The sequence below is a fragment of the Buteo buteo genome, chromosome 4, assembly GCF_964188355.1.
Source record: "Buteo buteo chromosome 4, bButBut1.hap1.1, whole genome shotgun sequence".
Classification (NCBI taxonomy): domain Eukaryota; kingdom Metazoa; phylum Chordata; class Aves; order Accipitriformes; family Accipitridae; genus Buteo; species Buteo buteo.
The window spans coordinates 33,542,867-33,567,902 of NC_134174.1; the positions used below are offsets into that span (position 1 = coordinate 33,542,867).

The 25,036-nt window shown below is 41.8% G+C and overlaps 1 protein-coding gene across 1 annotated transcript; it reads left to right on the forward strand.

Moving 5' to 3' along the window:
- The first annotated feature begins 211 nt into the window (after window positions 1-211).
- On the forward strand, window positions 212-22,100 carry MINPP1 (multiple inositol-polyphosphate phosphatase 1). Its single transcript, XM_075025463.1, has 5 exons — window positions 212-742; window positions 1,000-1,188; window positions 2,126-2,223; window positions 4,004-4,137; window positions 18,296-22,100. The coding sequence occupies exons 1-5, from the start codon at window positions 247-249 to the stop codon at window positions 18,693-18,695; spliced, it is 1,317 nt and encodes a 438-aa protein (XP_074881564.1). The 5' UTR covers window positions 212-246; the 3' UTR covers window positions 18,696-22,100.
- Window positions 22,101-25,036: the final 2,936 nt, after the last annotated feature.

Here is a 25,036-nt window from a genome sequence, read left to right on the forward strand (position 1 = left end):
GCCGGGGGGGGGAGGCGGAGGCCCTGAGGAGAGCCTGTGGGGCGGCCCCCCTCAGGGCCTCCGCCTCCCCGGGGCGGCCCCCTCGCCCGGCTACAAGTCGCCCGGGTTGACACCCGGCCCCTGAGGCGAGTGGAAGTGGAGACGAGGCGGCTTCGCTCCGCCTCTTCCTGCGGGATCCGCGCAGTTGCCGCCATGGCGTCGCCCGTCCCCTCCGCCGCCTTCCTCCTTCTGCCGCCGCTGCTGGCAATGGCGAGCGCGGGGTTGAACGGCTACTTCGGCACCAAATCCCGCTACGAGGAGGTGAACCCGCACCTGGTGGGGGACCCGCTGTCCCTGGGTCCCGCCGCCGCCGGGTCGCGGCCGCCCGCCGCCTGCGCGCCCCTGCAGCTCCGCGCCGTGCTCCGCCACGGCACCCGCTACCCCACGGCCGGGCAGATCCGCCGCCTGGGCGAGCTGCACGCCCGCCTCCTCCGCCGCCCCGCCGCCCAGGCGGCAGCCTGCCCCGCCGCCGCCGACCTGGCCGCCTGGCAGATGTGGTACGAGGAGAGCCTGGACGGGCGGCTGGCGCCGCAGGGCCGGCGCGACATGGAGCACCTGGCCCGCCGCTTGGCCGCCCGCTTCCCCGCTCTCTTCGCCGCCCGCCGCCGCCTGGAGCTAGCCAGCAGCTCCAAGCACCGCTGCCTGCAGAGCGGCGCCGCGTTCCGCCGCGGGCTCGGGCCTTCCCTCAGCCTCGGCAGCGACGGTAAGCCCGGACCGCTCACCCGCCCGCACCCCCCGCCCTCCCTGAGGGGCTGAGGGAGGCCGTGAGGCCAGTCCCGCGTCCCCCATCCCCAGGCTGAGGGCGACCCTGCACTCCGCGTCCCCCCCGCCGTAGGGACACCGCTGTGGTGGTGGGGGGGGACTGTCCCCGGGAGGGTGGCTGGGTGACCGCGTCCCGGTACCGCTAGGGACGGCGGCGCTTCCCCTGGCTGCGTCCTTGAAGCCTGCGTTTGCTTTCAGAGGTGGAGGTTGAAGTTAATGACTCCTTGATGCGGTTTTTTGATCACTGCGCCAAGTTTGTAGCCTTGGTGGAAGAGAACGACACGGCGATGTGCCAGGTGAATGCCTTCAAAGAGGGGCCAGAGATGAGGAGGGTCTTGGAGAAGGTGGCGAGTGCCTTGTGTTTGCCGGTGGAGGAGCTAAATGCAGGTAAGGAATGCCTGTTACGGGTGGCTTCGGCTCCCAGCCTGGCTGAGAACAACTTCCAAGACGTGTAGTTATGCAGAGTAGGTAATTTAAAATGTGCTGTGAACTGGAGACACAGTCTCTAATTAAATGCACGAGGCTGTAAACTTACATTGGTGTTGCAGTAACGAGTGCTTGTTAGTCAGTGGTCAGAAGAAAAAGACGTTTGAAAATATCTTTCTTGTAGATTAAATCAACTTCACCTTTCCTTAGAGGGATGTCAGTGTTATTCTTTTAATTCTGCTTTGTCAAGCAGGTGTAGCTTTTGTACAACCTGTTACAATTCATAGGTACAAACAACCTCAGGAAAAGGTGGACCTGTATGTCTGTCTTGTAACTTCACTTGTCCAGAATAGAAGTGCTAGGTTTCCCTGTGTGGTCAAGTGGTGGGAGAGCCACCCGCAATAGGTGTTGCTGTTGTTTCCAGCGTGTCCCTAAAGCCACACTCCCAAAGTTGCAGCATGCTGCTGTTCAAAACTCGGCTGCTAATGTGGAGGGTGAGTAGTGGCAGTCAAAGAATGGTCTGTGTTGAACATACACACACCTTCCCTGCATTGACTCTTCTGTTCTTTGTGGTGATGAGGATGCACTGGCAGTTGACACCTATAGCATTTCACATCAGCAGACGTGCAGTGTTTGATGTGAAATGCTCTTGTTTTCCCCCTCATAGCAATGTAGTGTGAAAAGCGTGCAGTCAGAAATTTGGATTCTGCAAAATAGTTCTGTTGAAAACTGCTTTTTTTTGGTGCTTGGCCTTTGGACTGGTGATTATTTATGGGATTACATTGCTTGCATTGCTAAATTGCAATTACACTTCACTTTTTTTAGAGGCAAGTTGAGAGAAAGTTGCTACTTGTGTAGCAGTAGTTTATCTTTTGCTTGTTTGTTGGACTTATTGCAGATCTTGTTCAAGTGGCTTTTCTCACCTGCTCATACGAGTTAGCTATAAAAAATGTGACCTCCCCATGGTGTTCACTCTTCAGTGAAGAAGATGCCAAGGTACGTGCTAAATGGGAGAGATTTGAGTAGCCTTCAAAAGATGCCTTAGTGTTCAGATATAACTCTTTGCACAGTCAGAAGTGGTAAGCCCTGCACCCCTTATTCTTCAACGTAATGAAGCACCTCTTTGGTCTCCAAAGAGCTCTGAATTAATCAAGCGGCAAGACTGAAATACCCTTCATTATTCAGGCTTAAGTACTGGTGCAGTCTTGATTTGTCCTGATTAAAATTGTCTTTTTCTATTGTGCTTAATTCATGTAATGCTTTTATTTCTGTAACATCAGAAATGCTCTGGACAGCTTTGTTTTGTATATGGTAATCATATGGTAAAATGCCATGATTCCAGAGGACATGAGATGAGGTCTTCTAGGTCCTCCAAGAGTCTTCTGGGGGTCTTTGGGGGTTTTGGGGACTCTCAGATCTCTAAACCTAATGCCTGTTAATAAAACTAGTAGCACCCAGATAAACGTGATTTATGTTGGTTCCTCTTCTTTCAAAAAGTGCCTTATGTAGCCTTTGATGTTCAGTAAGCCCCCCCCCGAGGCTCTTACGGAAACTTAGCACCCCTGGGAAAGAGGGGAGACCTCTACATAGATAGCTGGTTCGCTAAAGGGTAAGGAATGGAGTTAGGAGTAAAGGCTCTCCTCTCAAAGAAGAGCAGGATCACCATGGACTTCTGAGACCTGTGCTGTTCAATATATTTATCAGTAACTTAGCAGTGAGGTGGGAAAGCTTCCTGATTATATGGAGTTACTTGGGATAGTAAGAATATGGGTTGTTTGAGAGGCTTTGCAGGGGGACCGTGTGAGGGTGAATCACACAGCAGTACAACAGCAAGTGGTGTTCACTGTGAAGCGATGTGTATGTGGTAAGAAGTTGAAACTTCGTATGAGGTGGCCCTCTCTCAGATCCATTGTGCCACTGTGAAATGAAATTTTGATGGTATTGATCCATGAAAGTGTTGGCTCAGCTACAGTAAAATTAATGAACAAAAATTTAAAAAATCAACTTTAATGCTAGGAATTGTAAGCAAAGGAACAGAGAACAAGGAGAGCATCATGTGCCCTTACATTAATCCAAGGCACAGTTCTGTGTTTTTGAGCTGTGTGCATGTCTCTAGAATGTAGAAATAGACAAACTCAGTTAAAGAATATGGGATTGCTTCCATCTGAAGAATGATTAACTAAGCTAAGGATCTTTGCCCTTGATAAAGCAAAATGACAAATGCTAAAAAAAGTGGTGGATAGTAATTGTCTTGTCAGGTGTAGTACCTAATGGCTACCAAATGAATCTAGCAACAGGCAGGTTCACAACAGACTGGGTTTATAACACAGTATGTAGCCAAGCTCCGGGCTACTATTAAGGCTAAAACTTGGTATGTTCAAAGGGGAAATTGGGTTATTGTGGGAGAGAATCCACTGAAGTCTATTAAATTTGTAGAAAACCCACCTTAGGGCTCAAAGCCCCGGGGCTGAAAACTACTAGAGTCTGGAGAAGCATGCCTGCTGTTTTTCCTAGGCCTGACTGTGAGTGTGATCAGAGACAGGATGCTGAATTTGGTGGCCCTTTAGTCTGATCTGTTGTGTCTGGTTTTATGCTGAAGTGGTTTCAACTGGAGCCTTGACTTTTGGGGTTGGGGGTTTTTGGTTTTTTTTTTTGTGTGTGTGTGTCAAAGCATTGTTTATTTCATGCAGTGTCTGGTAGCATCATTGCTCCAGGTCATGGGGTTTTTATTTTCCCTTAGTGCAATAATAAAAACTTGTGAACTCTGTAACTTTAGGTACTGGAATACCTGAATGACCTGAAGCAATACTGGAAGAGAGGATATGGCTATGACATAAATAGTCGCTCCAGCTGCATTTTATTCCAAGATATCTTCCAGCATTTGGACAAAGCGGTGGAAGAGAGCAAAAGGTAAGTAAAGGCTTTTGTGCTTTGGCTACAAGCTTTCTGTGGTCAATCCCGAGTTGGATTTAATGTGAATAGCAGTTTACTTCCAAACAAAACAATGTTAGGAGAGTTTGAGCTAGAGAATTTTAATGGAGAGAATAAAATTTTTAATAGAGTAGTATTACTGTAAAGAATTTTTTTTTTTAAATTTTATTCTGTTGATGCTCTTGTGCCCAGCTAATGTATTTCCATCTTCTGATCCACACAGACCTTCAAGGGACAGCCAGGGTGCTGTGTCTGAGAATTATGTTCTCTTCCTGCAGTTTGAGAAGAGGCCATTGAGTTAAAACAATGAGATTTTTGTTTAAAATGTCCTTGTTAAAATCATTTGTGGTGAAAATGGAAGACTGTGGGTTGAAAGCATCCCCATTATATGTTCTGTTATCTGGTTACTTAAGCACTTCAGTGTGGCAGTCTTTCTTTCTGCATGTGTTTGATTTGAGTCTCCTGCATTATTAAAGCTTTCTGTTCAGATTAAAGGTGTTGAAATGTAATTATGGAAAAATAATTATTACAGATCAATCCACTTGCTGATTCTAGACCAGAACAGGCTGTTGCAGGATCCAAGAGGCTGGAGCTGTAACAGAAAACCAGCACTGTAACAAACCCACTTTGTTGTAACTAGGGAAGGGCACACTTCAGGCAATATACTCAGTGCCGTGCAAGAACAGGAGAAAGACACTTCTGTCCTGAAGTCATTGTAAATGCCTTGATTTGTTGCATGAATCCAAAGTCCATAGTTCAGCCGGCCAGTCCGAGAACTCTGTCTAGGATATTTGGTTCGCCATCCTTATTCTTTTACAGCAAAGCTGTAGTTTGGGAACAACACTAGCTGTAGGAAGATATTAGGCCTTACAAGTAACTGTTAGTAGACTTGAAGATACAATAACCAGGTGTCTTCAAAGGATGGTGGTCTGAAAGTTGTTTGTCTTCTCTCTGTTGCTGTGATTTAATAAGAGTCGTTTTGTGTCAGTGGAAGAACAACAGCAGTGGTACTCCATCCGCTGAGTCATGCAGTCCTCAAAACTGCTTTTGTAGTGTCATGGGTATAACCATCCCTATACTTCATTAAAAATTAGAGATGAGACACCTGTGCTATTTTTGTGTGTTATGCCTATGAGCTGGAATCAATCAGCAGTTGTGATTCAGTATCTGTTTGGTGTCGATCTTCTCTCATGTGGATTAGTATGATGGACAGAAATAAAATAGGAACAAAACTGGGATTTGTTGTGGTGTGGAGAAAACAAAGGCTTCAGTTACAGGTTGGGATGTTTGTGTCACAGAATTACCTGCATTTGCTTTCCTGTGCTGGTAATACTTTTTTTGAGAGCTGATTTAGGCTTAAATGCAGTGTATTCATATTAGAATTTACAACCTGTGTCCATGTTCCTCATACAAACTGAGGAATTACAAATTCATAGTTAGTGATCAGTCACATGAACTAATACCTCAGCAGGTGACTGTGGAGATGTTTGTAAAAGTATACAATATCAAGGATATGATCGTAAGATTGTATAAATATTGTGCTGTCAAATACTTAATAGAAACCAATTTATAAGTAACTTTAACTTACAACCAGCAAATTCAGCTTTGGTGTCGATATGTAAACATTAGTTACATGTGGTGGATGTTCTTGCATTCCTAGCATCCTCAGGACTTTTATTTCTATATTCAATGTATTAAAGATCTACCTAACACCCAGCAGAATGATGATAATGGCTTTGCTCTTTCAGAAAGAAGAGCCTGAGTCATGGATATGTGAGGCTGGCTATATGTATTTTTTTAACATAATAACCTGTTGGAAGACCTTTTTTCCTTCTAGTTGGCAGACTGAAATTAGAAGTAGCATTCACATTTTGGGTTGGAGGAATGATCCGTAAAGTTGACCGTAAGTGTTTTAGAGAAGACAGCAAAGAAATTTTGTTCCTTTAAGAGCGTGCTGACTGGGGATTCAAGCTGGACATTAACAGTGGTAGAAGAACTGTGTGTTAAGTCAGTTGAAGCATAATTCTCAAACAGTCAGTTGGCTTTTTTGCTGTCCTTTAGTGTGTGATGTAGAGATCCCGTGTTCATCACTGGAGCTCTGACACAGGAATGTTGAGGTCATGTTTAATACATGACAGGGTTTCTTTCATCTAAAGGGGAGTTATCGCTAGGTAAACAGTACAAGTACTATTTATCTCAATTACTTTTGGGATTCACCTGGAAAGTCAGATTGATGTGTCTGTTTTTAAGAGTGTCAGCTTAGTATGCAAGAAGGTAAATGCATTGAAAATTTGCCTTTGATATGTACATGTATGTAGACTTTCCTAACACTTGCACCCAGATTGGTGCCTTGGTCCTGCTCTAATGATTGTGTGAGCTCAGGGAAGGGGGCTGTACAGGGTTGGAAGTGAAAGCCGAGGACGGGAGCATGCAGGACTGCCACATTGCAAGGCAGTAGTGGTCAGGGGCCTTTCTGAATCATACCTGTGCTGTGCACCAGCCAGCATAAAAGAGACATCTCTGTTCATTTTGCCATGAACGGGTTAAAACTTGGCAGTTGCAAACATGAGATAAGTTTGACTTTGGGGAGGAGCTGCTGTGAATGTAAATGTGGGCTGAAGGAAACTGGTGACAGTGACTCCTCTACAGCCAAGCTGGCTTAATTAAGAAATTGTGCTGTCAAATGATTGCTCTAGTGTCTGGAAATCTAAGGCTTGTGTGGGAGTTGGTGATACCTCTCTCTGGTTTTGGTAGTGGTGGAGTCAAAGCAGTGGTTATGGTAGATCACAGTTTATTTAAACTTCTTCACTCCATGCTTTCTTCAGCTTACTAGAGAGCCAAGTGAAAAATACATTAGGGCACAGATCATTAACATGTGACTAAACAGATTGCCAAGCATGCTGCTGTGATTGCCTGTGTCATGTGCCGTGTCTGTCTCTACGAACAAAGTAAGAACTGGGAATGAGAAGATCAGGAAGAAGTGCAGGTTAACAGAAAAACAGACAAGCAAGGCCCTTAAGACCCTTCTGTCCTTCTGAAATCTGAAAAATAACTTCTAAATGTAGCTTGTCTCATGTAAGGAGAGTGATCAATTTTGTTTCCTTTTAGTCTTTGAACAGTGACAGCCTTCCAGTCCTTAAATTATATGCACTAGTTGCAGCTGTGTGTCTCAACTGTGTATGATATCCCTGTAAGTTTAATAATAATTAAAAAAAAACCAAAAGCCGTAGTTGAAAAAAATCTTTATCTCTGCTTCTGATTTGCTGAGAGCTAGATGAGCAGTCACTAAGTTACAAGGTGGAGCAGGCTTCTTGGGGAAGAGCAGGTGCCTGAGGCAGAGCACTGAAGGACCGAGATAACTTCATCCTGTCTTTCAGCTTCGGCTGCAGAAGTTCAGCTGCGGTCTCTGGGGTTCTTGTGTTGTATTGCCACCATAGAGGGAAGCAGGTAGTGAGTGTAAAGGATCAGGACCCTAAAAATCTTGCAAAATTCAAAGCTGGGTGAGCAGTCTGTTTAGTCTGCATCATTCTAAATGGGAACTGGAAGCTTCCGAAGTGCATGCATTGCCTTGCACAAAAGGAGCATGTCACTCCATCCCACAACGTAAGGTGGCAGTCTTAAAGCACTGAAGACTTGAGTGTAATCTGAATCAGGTAACCCGGTGCGTTTAAGAATATGTGGAAATCTGCCACTGCCGATGTATTGGAACAGCTTGTGTCTCTGCTGATCTAGAAAGTAGAGGTGCAACTAATGCTTTTTCATCTAGGGAGAGAGACTTACCCCAGATTCTGTGGCAATATGAGAGTACAAATGAAAACAAGAAACTGTACCAAAAAAAACCCCAACCAATGCCTGTGTTAATAACAGTAGAAATGTTTGGTTGTGCATATGTGTGCACGAGTGTCTTTTTTTATGGTATTGTGCAACTTCAGGGCAACAGGTTAAATAGTTTTGCAGCAGTTCATTACTCAGAAAATGAACCTTTGTGATGATGAAATGTCTCTTAGTGGAATGTTGTTTCAATTTAGCAATGTTTAATGTTGATTTGTAACTGGCTGGTTGCTTTAAAAATTTAAGAACAACAAATTTAATTCCAGGGCATTCTCTTTGCTTCAAGTTCTCCTTTCTTTCTGAAAAGCTTAGATTGGGCTATCCAAAAGTAGAAAGGGGAGCATTTCTATTCCAGCAAGAAGCTGAGGGATCTTGATTATCTGTTCTGTTCCAGGCTTGGCAGTGGAGAACAGTGTTGGCAACGCTGCATTTTTGTAGCATACTTCAAGTATTTATATTCAATAGCTTTGTCTTGTTTTCATTCCCAGTTACAGCTGAATTAAAAAGAGAAACCTTGCTTTTTATTGTAACCCTGTTTCTTCCATGAAGTGATTCTTGACCTTGCAATGCGATTGCTCGCTGAACTTAGTTGCCTTATTAGTTGCCTTGTTACATCTTACTTTTCTTTCTTCTGGGGAAAATATCTTCCACTGATTAGTCTGTCCTTAAGAAAATGATGAAGATGGTAATAAATACCTATTGCTAATTAGTCCTACCTTCAATTTGCAGTGAAAAAGTTTCAGGCATTTTTAGGATCTTTCATCATATGAATTCCAATAGAATTCTTTGTTTAAACTAGTAATAGTCTCTTCTGTGTAGATCTTGCTGTACAGCAAGATGGTTTTGAAGGCTGTGAAAGGGATTTTCGCTATATGATTGCTCTTGTCAACTGTCCCAATCCAGACAGCTGGTGGAAACGTGTTGGAATATCTATTCAGGAACTTGGGTCTGATGTTGAATCTATTGATAGTTGTATTAGTGACCACCTACTGTTAGCACACCTGTGCATGGACCTTATTCTTCTGCACCCTTGGTAGCAATAAAGTATAAGTGTCTAATAAAGGTTATTTCTTCAGTGGAAAGCATCTGTTCCTTGAGACCTTACGACAGTCACGGTGGTTCTTTCAGGACCACATTCCTCCATACCTTCTTACCAGTCTGTAAGGAAATGTCATGGTCACGTTTCTAAGGAGAGGTTGAAGGCTAGGACTCTGTCTTCCATAGAAATTTTCTAATTACCAAGAACAAATTGTATCACAAGAGCTGAATGTAAAATTAAACCAGGTGGTTTGTTGTACTGAAATGGCATACTTGTGCAGTTGTCTTAGGCCATAAAGCACTTTATATTTGTGAACATGTAAGAATTGCATTTTTGCCAAGTGTTCCTGTTAGGGATAGAAAATACAGAGTCAGGCTATGCAACTGTGTGGTAAAGAAGCTAATGGGGAAATACTCTTCGCTAAACTGTTGGGTTTTCCCCGCACTGGAGCCTAGGCCTTAATGAAAGTGCCCCTGCTCTTCATTATATTGGTAAAACTGCCAGGTAGTGATACATGCATGCATGTTCACTTGCAGTTGTGCTGCAATGGAAAAATCCTTGAAAGGCTGCTCTTACCAGTCAGCATTTGTTTAAACAGTTAGAAAGTGTCCAATTTCCCAAAGCTGTGGTATTTAGAGATACTTCTACATCAGGATGTAGAGGAGCAATCAATGAGTATCACCTTACCTCAGAGGAAGCATTGAGTTCATTGTGGCTCGTATGTGGGCTACAGCTAGTGACCAAAACCTATTATGATTTTTTTTTTTTTTTTCCTCCCCCCCTGCCTCCAGCATGGTGCTGATGGTAGGAATAACCTGAGACTTGATGGGCCCCCATCACTCCTCAAGAGGCGTATCTGGTCTGTGTGTTGCATGGAACTGTTGGGACTGCCAGCTCAACCCCATTGCTCGCTGGCTTCTTGCCTTGTTGGGAGACTTGGCACACTGAATTTGGGAGGAGAAAGGGGAAACACTACGGTTGCAGGGGGAAGCCCATGTTGCTACAGTGTAGGGTATGGATCCGTAGGAAAACTGTATGAACAAGGGATAAAGATGTGCATTGCCTTTCAGCTGTGAGATGCCCAGGTAAGCCTTATATCTGTGATCTGGGAGTGCTGCTCTGCTAACAGGAGCTCTGTATGTTGGCGAGAAATTCATGTATTTTAGTAGTTAGTGCAATAGGAAGCTGCTAATCTTATTAAAAAAAACCCACCTTAACAGCTACACACTGGGGCAGGGGTGGATTTGAAAATTGATTGTGGCACACATTAAGAATATCAGCTGTTCATTAAAGCTGTTTTATACTTTTTTGCTTCTAGCTTCAAATATTTAACAAGTCTGCCTTTCTTTCTTGTGAAGGAGAATATGAAATACCTGTTATTACTTGTACTGTCCGACTGGATTACCATAAGGCTCTGGAAATTGGGAGGTATGCTTTGTGCAGCCATCTCAATATTTAAAGTATGTGGCTAATGATTGAAAATGCTAACCTAGCCGCACATGCACATTGCAAAATATTTGGTACTTTCCTCTGAGAGTAAGCAGGTTCAAGGTATTTAAAAAAAAGACTTACTTGAATTTGAATGTAGTTCAAGATCAAGTGAAGGTGATCTTTGTAGTTATACCAGGCTAAGCCATAAGGTAAACAGCTTAACTTGCCAATGTATTGGTAGCTTTTATTGTTTCATGTCATTTGCCTTCCTCTTTGCAGGTCAGTTCACAATGCAATTGATAACCTTTCTGTAGTCATTTACTACTGTGCCCTAATCACTCCTTTCAAACCCATGACTCAGTACAAAAGAGTTCAATATATGATCTAAAAACAAATAACTGTTCAAAACTATCTTTTTATTGTATGTACAAAGGGAACAGAGCAAAAAGCTTCCACGTCCGCAGTAGAAATTATATAATTGGATTTAAAAAAACCCTTTTGCTCAGATCTGAATTAAGTCATTTCTTTTAATAAAACTTCTTGTTCGCTGCTGGGATCCAACATTTGCACAGTGCAGGTTCTTGGCTCTCTGGGTGCATCAGCAGGTTCAGGATGTCCTGTGCCCCTTGGTGGGAGTTGTAAACCAGTGTGTCTGATCACCCACACAGTAGCAGAGCAGCTCCAAAGGAGAACGAGGGCTATGACATATAGACGTGTAATTTACATTATTTGAAGTGCAGGGCAGTTTGTAGCCAGACGCATACTACATGGGCTTAGTTCGAGGTATGAAGTGGCTCTTGCAAAGCCAGGTCAGTAGTGTTGGTACTGTGCTCCCCAGCGGGTCCCTTTCTCAGAGGGTATGGAGGTGTGGGTGACTCTGTGTGGCTTTGTATGGGGCTCCTTCACTGGTGTCCCCACTGTGTCCCTTGGCTCTTTGGGGTACTGGGAGAGCCTGTGATGAAAGCTTCTGGACTAGGTGCTTGTCACCTCATCTGCTAAGTACATAGTGATATGTAGGTTACCAAAAAAAAAAAAAAAAATTGCCTGACTTCAGTATATCTGTTCAAAGAGGAGAACAGGTGGTGTGCATGTGATGGGTAAACTGATCCCTGTAATAAGCTGTTCATGTTTTCACAGAACAACCTGCCAGCTGTACAGTTCAATAGACCACACAGTTTACACCTGAAAAATATGCAGGTCTTGATTTCATTTCCAGAAAATCAGAAAAATGGGATGACTTTCGGTAATAAGCTGTAAATGTCTCAAACAGCAGCTTTGTATCATATTGTATGGCTGGTTTTGATAGCTCTATCTTTCAAAGGTGGGGCTTCTGAAATGATTAAAGGGTGCTTTTGGGGAAACCAGGTAGAGACGTGAAATTCTCCATAGATCCTTGTAGCACATTCAGCAGCATCCCTGTGTCTGAATTTCTGAAGTGTGTGTGTGTTTGCTGACTTCTCTCAGATACCTGGGCAGTCCAGGGGACCTCCCCTGGGAATGTGTCGTTTCATCTATCTGCCTAGAACTAGGTATTTAAAGTGTTGCTTGTGCCTTTCAAACCTCCCAGAATGTACTTAATCTCACATTAATTACCTAATACTTGATTGCTCTGAAAGGTATCTCAGCAATGTTTATAGTCGTATCCTTTTATTTAAGGAATTAAAAAAACAAGCAAAACAATACCTAGGCAACTAACACACAAGTGAACTGATCTAACCAGTATTCACCTTCAGCAGGAAGGATTTGACAAGTGGCATGACCCTCTTGATTTGGTTTTGGCTTGTCATGATGGTTCAACATTTAGCATTAGCACGATGCTGCTGCAGTAATGCATTTAATCTCTGAGGTCTGTAAGAACATTAGAGGTGGGATCATTCAGAAAAGAGCCTTTGAAACTGCAGAAGCTTGGAAGTGAAATGCAGTGAAGCCTAGTTAGCTTTGGGTGATTAACTTTTGAGGGACTAGGTAAGACCTGTTGCCTTTTAATCAGAGTTTTAAATCAGTTTTGTGTAATCGTGTCAGCTTTTCAAATTTACCTTTGTCATGAGTGAGCTTCTGTATGTCCTTGTTGGAAAAGAAGACAATTTTTATCTTGTCAGTATTTGTGGTGGCATTTTGTTGTGTTAGTACTGATTCTGGAAATGAATGAGCACAGCTGTCTTCTGTTCTACTATTTACGGTGGAAGTTTTGACACATGAGGACTTAATACTGTTTGACAGATTTTTTAAATTTTTTTTCCCTTCTTTCCATGGGTGATAACACTCTGAGCAAGATGACTGTTAAGTATTTCTGCTGCCCTCTGAGTCCTGCCACTGCATTCCCTGATCTCTGCTGTTTCCCTGTAGATTTAGGGTTCCTCCAGCTGTTTTTTCCAGAAATAAATCACAGGGAGAGGTGGAAGGGATGGAGAATTCATCCCATAGCTGAAAACAGATGGTTTTGAGTCCTTTGTCCTGGCTTTCTTATTGGGGAGAAAAGGAAATAATATAGGCTACGCTTGCTTGTTTAACAGTTATTATAACTTACCTTCTTTGAAGTTGTTAGAGGGATTTTTACATGAGGTTTGAAGGTTGGCCAGTTAGGCTTTGCTGTAGGAAATGTTTCTTCTTATCCCACTATTTCATGGGGTTCGGGTTATCTCTAGCTGAAAGCCACGTTGGTGCTTAAAAGAAAGTTCATTTTTTCTATATCTAAAGTGATATATCAGTAGTCCTAGGAAGAGTAGGAACGATCTGCTGTTGAGGATGTGTGAGCTGATGCACAAGTTTCAGGGTTAACTCGAATCTACTGACATTAAGAAGAACTAGAATTTGCCTGAATGATAAATCCCATGTCTGTGCTTCTCCACAGTGCCTTTTTTTCCCTATGGTGAGACTTGGCTTTTGGGGTTGTGCTAGTGAATTGTTCAGTAACTTCTTCATTTTCATCTGTGGTCAGATTTACTTAGAAGGTTACAGCGTGGGCAGTTCAGTAGCTGAAGTTGACCCATCTCTTCAATGAACCCTGTTCATGTTCCGCCTAGTGACAGCCACTTCTTCTCATTTCTAAGTGCCCCATAAAGTGAATACAAAACCAATCGCCAGCAATCACTTTCAGGCAAGCTCTTAATATTTTATGGCAAAGTTCTATGCACAGTCTCTTCATCTCCCTTTAATGTTGGAATTGAGGTTCTCCCCCACCCCTGCTCAGTGTGCTTTCCTAAGTCATTTACTACTAAATAAAAGGGAGGAAAAAAGTGAATTGAAATATCATTAGCAGTTGCCAGAGTACAATGTTGAGAACTTTGATGCTTCCATGTAATTCTGAGTCATTGATCGATTGTAAAGAAGATCGAGTGTGGAAATGTCAGGGCTTCTGTTTAATATTTTATTAGCCTGTGCTACTGTTTGGAATTTATCAGTATTTTGTTGATTGTGCTTTGCGCTCCTGTCTTTATCAGAAATATCGGGGCAGTAGTAACCTTTGCCTGCATACATGCTCTGAAGAGGCAATCTTTTGCGATTTCCCCATAATTAAAAATATTACTGTCGCTGTTTTAACCTTGCTGGTGATTTTTATTGTCGTTATTAGATGATATGAAACCACATGTGAACTGGAGTCATGACCCCAGAGACTGAACAGGGAGTGCTTGAGTAGTCTTAGATATCCAGCACCCGTGAGAAATCAAGTATACTGTGTTAAAGAGCCTATTGAAAACTCAGGATCGTATTGTATAAGGAAACAGTTTTAATCCTCGTTAAAATAATACGGTGGGATAGCTGTGAGTGGGAGAGGTTTATTTTGTCTCCCAAGGTGGTTTGGCCTGTCAGCATGAGGATTTCGTGAGACTAAAGCAGGTGAAATAACTCAAGTTACAGTGTGAACGAGTGCCTTGTTTATTCCTTCTTTTCTTTCCATTAGATTTTCTTTCCTTGTTCTTTAAATCTTCTCTCTGTGTGTATATGTGTATATGCTATAATTTGTTTCCTGTTTTGGAAATGTATGTCTTGCTGGTTTTTTTAACTAAGATGTTAACCATATTTTTTGTGATTTACCTCCATGTTAAAATTCCTGCTAACATCAGCAGGAAACTAAAGCCAAACCTTGCTTAAAGCCAGCACTGATCGCCAGAATGTTAATTTTTTTTTTTTTCTTAGCAGCTCTGAAACCTTTTTTTGGGGGTGGACTAGATATGTGAAATCCCTCCCTGTGGAGTGAATGATGACTATGTAACACTTGTTTTGGAAACTCCAGCAGCATATTTACATTACTAGCTTCCTTGCTTAGTGAACTATAAAATACAGACCACCATGTTTGGAAGCAGGCGTGTGTATAAGCGCATGCAGCTGGGACAAAATGAAAATGTGCAACAGCTAGGTGATACTCCCCCAAGAGTGCTAGAAGAACTTGAATGAAATAGCTGAAATAACAGCTGGTACATGTTGGTTTCAGCCAAGAAGCTTGTGGGGGCTGGCAGGTATGATGATTTTAAAACAAATCATCAAATAAAGGAAAAATGAAAAAAGCAGCTCCAGGAGAGAATGGGAATTACAGGCCAGTCTTGTAGAAATAGTGATTGAGACTAGCATTGATAAGCACCTTGATGAATATGATATACCAGAATAGTGTCAGTATGGCTCTTTGAAAGGAAAACATACTTTTTGGAGCTCTTGGGAGAGATTAGCAAGCATACAAATAGGGTGATCTGAGAGACACGGTCATGATTTCCAAACAGCTTTCAACAGGTTTCCTTATTAAAAGAAATCAAGCAGCCAGGGTTAAGAGGGAAGGTCCTTACATAGGTTAAAACCAAACCAAACAAACAAAACAACAAAAAAAAAGTAAAAGTACAGTAAATGGAGGGTAGGGTTAGATGACTGATTTTTTCCTAGCAGAGGCAGGTCTCTAGTGGAGATAGATCTGCAAGGATCAGGGCTTCTCAGTGTGTTGTAAATGACGAGGAAAGAAGAGGTAAGAAGTGAAGTGGCATTGCAAACGCAGCACTTTTATTCAAGATAAATAAGATAAGTTGTTTCTACTATGAGGATTGTAAAAAGACCATGTGGGACTAACTGGGCTTAGAAATTGCAGATATGTGAAATAATCCTCATGGTAAAAATGATCTTGTAATCATATGTCAGATAGGGTCTGAGATAACTTACTGCTCAGGAGTTGAGTTTTGAGGTTGTTATAGTTGTCTGGAAGTATCTCCAACTTCTGTAAGCGAACTAGAAAAGGTATTAGATGTCGTGAATTAAGAAAACAGAGCATCATAGGTGCAGCATGGATTTATGGAAAGGGAAGAGAAAGGGGTCAAAGGATCCAAAAGTTTTACAATTTTAAAATGAGGGAAGGGGTCATAAATAACAAGGGGAGAAATGTAGGCAGAACCACTGATGTTGGAGGAGCTGGAAGAGGGTCTATAGTGAATGTATACCTCTTGGTGCAGCAAAGGCATGGGTGGACAAAAATGCACTGTCTTCCATACAGAACCCCCCTGGGGTTTTAATGCTTCTTTGGAACAGGAAACAGGGAGGCAGGTTTCTGACTTTTTTTTTTTTTTTTTTAAAAAAAGCCATGTTTTGGCTAAGGGGAGAGTATTTACATGTATGTGGATACATGTCTAAGGCGTATAGTCAGAAGAGCTGCAGGCTCACCAGGGAGCAGGACGGTACAAGGTGTGTTTCAGGCTGCACAAACACCATGGCTGTATGGAGCTGGTAGTACAGAGCCAGTCCTCTGTCTGTACTGAATTCTGGCTTAGCTGATCAAGGCTTATCTGATCAAAGTTTGAATCTACAGGCAAGTCCCCCAGTTAACCATTTTTCAGTTGCTTCAGAATTTAGGTTGGAGCGGAGGAAACGCCTCCTTTTCAGGCCAATCAAGATGTGCCTTATCTGTGGGTGGACTTTACTGGCAGCTAGAGTGTGGCCAGACACCACCTCTTGTCTCGTGAAAGTTAAATGTGTATTTACATCTGCTAGAACAATTGACCTGGGCTTCTGAGTGCCAGTTGGAGATGGTCCCAAAAAGACATCATCCTTCTCTGGAGCAAGGGGCAGGTTTTCATCTTGGCTGATGGTTTCTTGTGCACCAAGCCAGCTCTTATCTTTCCTTTGGTTGACTGATGTGTAACCTTTTGTTGCACCAACTGTTTTCATTTTAGGCTTTGTTTGTGGTATGAAACAGTGGCTTAATTTGCTGGCCTGTGTGCTGAGGGAGTGTAATCTTCTTTTTGACTAGTTGGTATTCTCGAGAATTAGTAATAGCAGTAGTCCTGCTTATAATTTGGACTAATAAATTGTGGAGGGACAACTGTTTTCCTCTGACTGAATTGCTGTCTTCAGACTAAACTTTGGTAAATGCTGATGTACCTTCCAAACAGTTGAACCATATTGGGAGGGTGGGGGGAAGGCAGTATTTTGCTATCAAATAATGATTCTTATTCTGGCATGATACGCAGTTAAAAGCATTGGTGGTCGTAGAGGTAGGCAAGAAACACTCCTTAAAATCCTGCACTGGTGGTGGTGTGCTAGGGAGGGAAGCAGTTTGCGTGTTAAATCAATTTGCTTGTGTAGGCAGTCGTGGTTGTAGCTAGGTCAGAGGGTGGTAGGGGTTTACTGTAGTTTCTTAATGTGCCAGTAAGTTTGTACTTAGACTTAATTTTCATCTTGAAACTGAATTGTCACTTATCCTTTATTACAGCAGTCAGAAAAGGTTTTTTGATCCTCAAATCTAGCAAAATTAATGCTGAAAACTTTAAAACTTTCCAGGTCTAAAATGATGATAATGTGGGGGCTTGTCTTCGCTGCACCTTGCATTAATTTAGGCAGAAGCTTATTAAGAAGACTTAAAAATCTGTTGTTTGATTAGCTAAAGAAAAAGGGTATGTTTTAATAATAAATCATTGGTCTTTGTAAAGTGGATTGTGTCCTGGATGATCTCACTTAATAGTTCATTATGCTTTGTCCATTCAGGTACTTTTTGTGTCTGCCAGGGAACAACCAAAAAAAAAAAAATTAATGACTCTAATCAATCCTACTTAAACGCAGCTCAGCATCCTGGGAAAAGCTGTTATAGAATAGCCGTAGGTTTGTACTAAAGCAAATTTGTGAAACTTGTAGTAAAAATGTATTTGGTTAAAAGGAAAAAAAAAAAAGTCTCAGGGAGTTTTTCCAAACAGCCCATGATGGGGGAATGGCTATATGTATTTGCAACGGATCTGTGTTAACAGAAGTAATGAGTTACTGTGACATCCTCGAGCCTTCCCATGTGCTGACAGTGGAAGGGGACTCTGTTGCATCCGGTGAAGGGCTTGACTTGGTTTGTATGTTAACAAAGCCTTACAGCTGGCTTGGTGATTTGCTGCCCTTCTCTCAAATTCCTGATGGGAGGGCACAGTGCTGTTGAAAGTTCTTATATTTAATCCAAAACCCGTATATTAACTGTAGCATGGTCACTGGATCTTTCCATACCTGGGAAGAGCACAAGTGACTAGGCTCACACAGAGTTGGAGAGTTGTACTAGGTATATGGATGCATACTATTAATCTGTCTCTTGCTTTTGTTTACTGTATTTATATTAGACTTTAGCTGTAGCCTTACTACATTTATTACAACTTCTTACATTTTATGTAAGAGCCAATACCTTCAGTTGAGACAAAATTTAGGAAGCTTGGGTGCTTTAAAAGTCTGTAATATACTGAAACTTCCAAACAGGTTTTTATCAAGTATTGGAGTAAAACAAGTTCAAAGTCTATTTCTTAAGCCTTTGTTGCTGACAGCTGTGCAGTATGTTGGTATGTTTGTTTTAAAGCACAGGCTCTTGCTCATCCTTTGTGTTTTTTTCTTTTTTAGTTCAAAACCCATTTCTTCACCTTTGATTGTACAAGTTGGACATGCAGAGACCCTTCAGCCGCTGCTTGCCCTTATGGGTTTCTTCAAAGATGATGAGCCTCTAAAGGCAAACAACTATGTCAGACAAACGCATCGGAAATTTCGCAGTGGACGGATTGTGCCTTATGCAGCCAACCTGGTGTTTGTGCTTTACCACTGTGATCAAGTGAAAACCTCTAAAGAAGAGTATCAAGTGCAGATGCTGCTGAATGAAAAACTGATGCCGTTTCATCACTCAAATGAAACTATCTCTACTTATGCAGACCTCAAGGACTATTACAAGGACATCCTGGAAAACTGCCACTTCCAAGAAGAGTGTGAATTACCAAAAGTTAATATTACTGCTATTGATGAACTTTGAGGGAATGAAGTGGAGTGGGTGTTCTGCAAATTGATCTCGGTTCTATTCGACAGACATTGTGAACAAGCACTTTTGATGATTGCTGCTGCTGTGTTGACTTTCTAAACTTGCAGATTTGATGGCATTGTCTCAGTTAGCTCAATGCACTGTTTGTTTATTACATAAGGAGAATTACAAATGCTGTAACAGAGACATTGCTGAGCATTTGTAACAAACACATGATGCAAGATGAAGCGTACCTGTATTGTTTATATGTATGAATAAGTAATTCCATTGGTCACTTGTCTTACAAATGTGCTGTAGATGGATTTAAGAGCTGGGGCAACTTCTATTTTATCAGAGCTGAAGGTGTTTGGACTGATTCAGTATTGTTTTGCACTGCCTGTTTTGCTAGCTACTCTTTTCCTGTGGCAGGCATGAAATAATTCAAACCTGTGAGCTTTTTTTGTTCCTTTTCCTGAGCTTCTAGGAGGGAGAGGGTACATAGTCCTTCTCCACAGCTGCCCAACTTCTTCCTGGACAGCACCATGGCAACATCTTTTTCTTGGGCATTTAAAGCAGAAGGAGTTGTAGAGTTCCTGCATGCATTATCTACCTGAAAAGGGTCCAGGACTTAAAAGTCTTAGTCATCATCAACCCATCCCGCATAGCAAGTTAGCCTCCAGGGTAAGTAAGTAAATTACCTTTAAAAAGAAGTTAAAAAAAAAAGTGAGGGAGTGGGAAGTAGTTAGTCTCCTTTTAAGGTGCTCTGGGAGATGCAGCAGTTGTTCTCTAGGTAATCTGGTGTGTCCTTTCACTTGACACCATGAATTTCTTGTGTTAAATGTTTGGGCTGGGACATTCAGGTTAGGCTCTACTGTGGCTATGAACATCATGGCCCTGTCTGGGTGCTGATACTTTTCCTAGCAGCTCTGGCTGGAAGGGACCTCTGGAGGTCTCCAGTCCAGCCTGCTGCTTGAAATGTGATTGTTGCTAATCTTAAATCCCGGCAGGTTTTGGACTATAAAAAGTATCTGGTTGAGACTTGACTTCTGCCAGCTTTAAGGCACCAAACATGGTATCACTTATGTAGGCCTTATACATTCAATGTGCCACCTTGTTCTTGAAATGAAGCTGCTTTTAAAGAAACTAATTGCATACAAGTACTGATGATCTTTTAAAGCAGCTGCACTTGAAGTAGGTTCACTCGCTACTGAAAGTTGGGAAATGTTTTAGAACTCTGCAGTGTGGCAGAAAAAGGAAAAATGAAGGTAATTGTCCAGAAATGTCTGAAATGCAGTCAGATGAAAATTCCTTCATCCCCAAGAAGGGAATGGCTGTATGAACAAGTTGCCCCAAAGCAAATGAGGGTGTGGATTTATGGTGCTGGTAGCTCTTGAACTGTATACTCACACCCTGTAATGAGTGTTCCAGAGCTCACCCCATAAAGTGAGGCGTAGTTTGCTGTGTTTACTGAGGAGAGGGTGAAAAGTTGGTTTAAGTGGTTACCACAGGGTATCAGGTGTGCTATAAACATTTATACCCTCCTTTGCTGCAGGGTGTCTTCTTTTTGTAGGCTCACCTTCAGAACTGGGAACTTAACTGCTGCAAAAACAAAAACAGGAAAGAGAAAGCCAAACTGGCTCAATGTTGAGGAATTAAACTTGGTGTATAATTTTTTAAATTTTTCTTGAGGACTTAGGCTTCTGTCACTTTTATACAAGCTATATTAAAAAAAAAAAAAGCACTTAAGGTTTACATATCTAAGTTATGGAGCAACTGAAAACCTGGGGTTTACTGTTGTACTCCAAGTTAAGGGCTTTTCCCTATGTTGGGATATAAGGCCCTGTTTTGTTGGTGCACCGATTTCTGTGTTGACAAAGGTTCTGATCGCTAAAGATGCTAATTAAAACTGGTGGATATTTCAGCATTAACATCCTGGTGAAATACTTGCCTGTGTTAGCTCTGCAGCTCTTTTTCTGAAACTGCTGAAATTGTTAGGGAGGAATATTGATGCTGAAACAAATGTAGGAATATAGGTCAGGATAATTGTCAGCCCCAGCATGTGACTTCTGCTGTATGAGCTTTGCATTTCTCCTTTTTTTACATGATCCTACCTTGAGACTAAGTCAACTGATCATAATTACTGTGACAGGTGCCTGTTAGGAACTTTATTGCAACATTTTAGGCAAGCTACAAAGAAGTGAACCTTTGTTTAAAGGCAATTAAGTTTGGTAAATAGCAGATAGAAGAGTGAGAAAATGTACCTTTTGAACAAATATTTTTTTTCTGGGAGTCAATAATCCTGTGATGATTCATGATTTGAACAGAAGGGATGAAAGCCTGACTGTTGGGGATGAATGGAGGATTTCTGTTGTCAGTTCAGTGAGACTGATTTTAAGACACTGTGTTTGTTAAAAGATACATCCTTCTTCCATGTGGAGGAGGAATACGTTGCACTTGACTGCTTTTTTGATCCTGTGTCAGATGAGGTGGAGGAACCAAAAAATTGCTTTTACAGTGAAGCATCATTTGCTTCTGCATTACCAAGTTGATTGTATGCTTAAATTCTGTGTGAAGGGCTTCAAGGATGACTCTTCAGAGGCTGTTCCCTATTTTGCCTTGGAGTACAGGTCCATCATACCTCCAGAATAACAGATATATCTTCAGTGGCTGTCAGCAATTAACTGAAAAGGAAAATGTGCTACTTGGTTTCTAATCTGTATTTAAAGGATACGCTGACTCACTCCTTTGGCAGAATTAGAGGCTGGATGTGGAAACTTTGCACAATTGTAGCAATAGAAGTGTTTGAACATGTAAATATTCTAGCTACTTGTTCATGTGACTTATTCTTACCATTAGGGAGGTGACTTCAGTATGATCCTTTTATCTAGTAAATATATAGATTTGTTTATATACTAAAAAAGAAAACTAAAATGGATCAAAGAATTTCCATAAAGTTGGGCACTAGCTCAATGAGCAGTGTTTGAACAAGCTGCCATATCTCATGGCATTGCAGATTACCATCTCCTGAAAAAATCCTGCAAGAAAAATAATGCTTTCTCTTCTTTCATGTGGCTTTGGACAAAATGCCTCATCTCAGTCATCTGTTGAGGACTTTGGTTGCAACCTTTCTCAAACTGGAAGCTTTCACTGATGAAAAATACTGAAAGTGTTTGTGGATGCTAGCCTTAAATACATTTGAAATGTGTTTTATTTTGTTAAATGCCTAAAGCTTAACTAATCATTCTGGCAAATTCATTTTTTCCTCCTAGTTAAGTACTGCTGCTGTAATTCTGGTGAGCACCGAGCTGTCAAATTGCTGGAAGCAATGTGAATTTGTAATAATATGGTACTAACTGGATGAATTTTGAGAACTTGTTCTGGATTTTTAGTGGTGTGAAATAAAACTGCACACTTTCCTCATCTCTGTTTTTATAAGCAGTAATAATGACATGATCTTTAGTATAATGGCTGTGTTCTGCTTCAAAATACATTTGGTAGGTTACTGTTACTTACACTGGTGTCTCTGATTATTTTAAGTTGTCAGATTGCTTGGTGATTGATACAAAATGCCTTAATTAGGTTTTTACACGCATTTTGATGTGGAAAAATTTACTCTCGTTTCCAGCAGCCCTGGTGTTAAAAACAGTGATAGCTTCCTGACCAGGTTTTTGCAGATAATACTATAGTATGCAAAATGTCTGGAAATGTCCTGCATTTTGAAGTGTACTGAGGGTTACATACATGTTTTTGAGCAGTCCAGAATCTGCTGCAGTATTATTTTTCTAAACATTATCACTCTCTCAGTAAGAGATTGACACTGTTGATTTGATAAAGAATTAGAAGCATACATCATGCAGTACTTTCTAACCTGTCATTTCTTGTAGATATTTAGCAATAGATGCTAGTTATTGAGTATCCATTAGCTACTTAGTTTGTTAATTCTCTGATTACCTGTACGTAAAAATTAAGTCTTGCCTGCAGCATCCTCATGCACTGAGGTTGCAGTGCTTTTGTAAGTGTGCTGTGGCTGGAATGGCATAATTTTTGATCAAGGGCTGTTTCTTCGTTTTTGGAAGAATTTAAGACAGAGTGAAATAGAAGACAATTGATGCTGTTTTGTTTAAAAAAAACAAACAAAAAAACCCAGAACTGTGTAGTCATAGGAAAAGGAGTGAAATGTCTCAAATTCAGGTACCAAAACTATGTATAACCTTCTAGGGGAAGAACATGATCACCACCATTCCCCTTCCCCCCCTCTTTTTTTGTATGTATAATATATTAAATGGTCATTTTTTTAGTTGTTGTCGTGGTTTAACCCCAGCCAGCAACTAAGCACCACGCAGCTGCTCACTCACTCCCCCCCCACCCAGTGGGATGGGGGAGAAAATTGGGAAAAGAAGTAAAACTCCTGGGTTGAGATAAGACCGGTTTAATAGAACAGAAAAGAAGAAACTAATAATGATAACACTAATAAAATGGCAACAGTAGTAATAAAAGGATTGGAATGTACAAATGATGTGCAGTACAATTGCTCACCACCCGCCGACCAACACCCAGCTAGTCCCCGAGCGGCGATTTTCCCCCCCCACTCCCCAGTTCCTATACTAGATGTGATGTCCCATGGTATGGAATACCCCTTTGGCCAGTTTGGGTCAGCTGCCCTGGCTCTGTCTTGGGCCAACTTCTTGTGCCCCTCCAGCTTTCTCGCTGGCTGGGCTTGAGAAGCTGAAAAATCCTTGACTTTAATCTAAACACTACTTAGCAATAACTGAAAACATCAGTGTTACCAACATTCTTCTCATACTGAACTCAAAACATAGCACTGTACCAGCTACTAGGAAGACAGTTAACTCTATGCCAGCTGAAACCAGGACAGTTGTCTAAGTTAGTATTATCAGATGTTAGTTTGCAGCTGCTGGTATGGGAGAAGTAATGGTTTATCTTTGAATTGTTAAATTCTTGCTTTCTTGGGCTTTTAAGTTACAGATTATTTCTCCTGATTGTCAGTCATTTCAAACCTGTCCATCCTAAGAACTGACCTTACTAGACTGCCATGAAGGTGTCTAGTGTCCTCGACAGTCTTTGAAGGATAGACAGTTAGGGACCATCAAAAGAAGAATTATATACAAATGCAAAGAGTAAACATTGGTAAGCCCACCAAAGCATGGTGCCAGGACTGGGTGAGCCATGGAGAGTTCATAACTTCAAGGTTTCTGGGGAGATTATGGTTTTTTTCCCCACCCTTCCTCCTCCTATGAATTTGTTGTCTTGAGGCCAGCTGCGCTTGTGTCACCCATGTTGTCGTGTGATGGTGAGGCCGTGCTTTGATTTGTGCATGGTGTAGTGGGTTTCTTTGGTTTTGAAAATCCTGGTCTGTGTTTTGTGTTGTTTCGACCAATGGGTGTGTGGGTGTGTTTTGTCTTTGGTATGCTGCCACCTTCATCTTCATCATGAAGACGCAGCAACTCCTGTGTATCCAGTTCAGCTTTTGAGTGCTGTTTTTCTGCCTGATTTCTCAGGATTTGTGGTCCAGTAAGTAGAAAACTCTTTCTAAATGACTTTGTTTCTGATGTTGACAAAGTTTTCTTTGAAGAGGGTTTTCATTGACTGTGAAGTATATGCCAGGCCAGAGCTAGGTTCTGCTTCCAGACCTGATACAGGTAGATGTTTGTAAAGGCTTTTTTTCCCCTCCCTTATTTGCTTCCAGAAGTAGAAAATGAAGATTATAAGTAGATTAACCTGCATTTATGGCTTTTTTTCCAACTTAGTTCAATACTTTAAAGAGATATTTTTACTTAAAATCAAGACAGAGGAGGCAGGGATGTTCAGGCTGACAGCATGTGGTCTTATGTTGGTAGATTTGGGGTTTTTTTTAAACAATTCCTTTGAGAAAGGGTTTAAAGCAAACATTGTTTTTCTGACATTCTGTTGAAAGGTTTGAGCACACCTTACTGTGTTTAATTAACAAAAACAAAAAATTGGTGTTCAGGGAAGAGGTTATTGTCAAAGGACTAGGATGGAAGGAGTTAGCTGAATTGATGATGATGATGATTATTATTATTTAGGGTTCAGAAAAGCTCTGCAGACTTTTCATGCTACTGACCTGTAGCTCTCAAACGCTTCACTGGATGTGATAACAAATCCTGAACCTCTTACAGAAACAGAAGGTGCCCAGCTGATCCTGGGAAGCAAAGTATGCACCCCAGAAAGACCCACCAGGTTGGATCAGGCTGAAGGTCCTTTAGCCTGGTGACCTCTGGCTTTTGGTAGGACGTGGTACCTAAGCAAACGTGTAGGGATAAAGCAAATATTTCCCCACACGCTCCTTATTACCGGCCATTTGTGGCTACAGGATT

Coding starts and splice junctions, on each gene's coding strand:
- MINPP1 (XM_075025463.1), top strand. CDS start 247: ATGGCGAGCGCGGGGTTGAACGGCTACTTCGGCACCAAATCCCGCTAC. Junction 743..999: donor CCTCAGCCTCGGCAGCGACG/GTAAGCCCGGAC, acceptor GTTTGCTTTCAG/AGGTGGAGGTTGAAGTTAAT. Junction 4,138..18,295: donor GCGGTGGAAGAGAGCAAAAG/GTAAGTAAAGGC, acceptor TTTCTTTTTTAG/TTCAAAACCCATTTCTTCAC.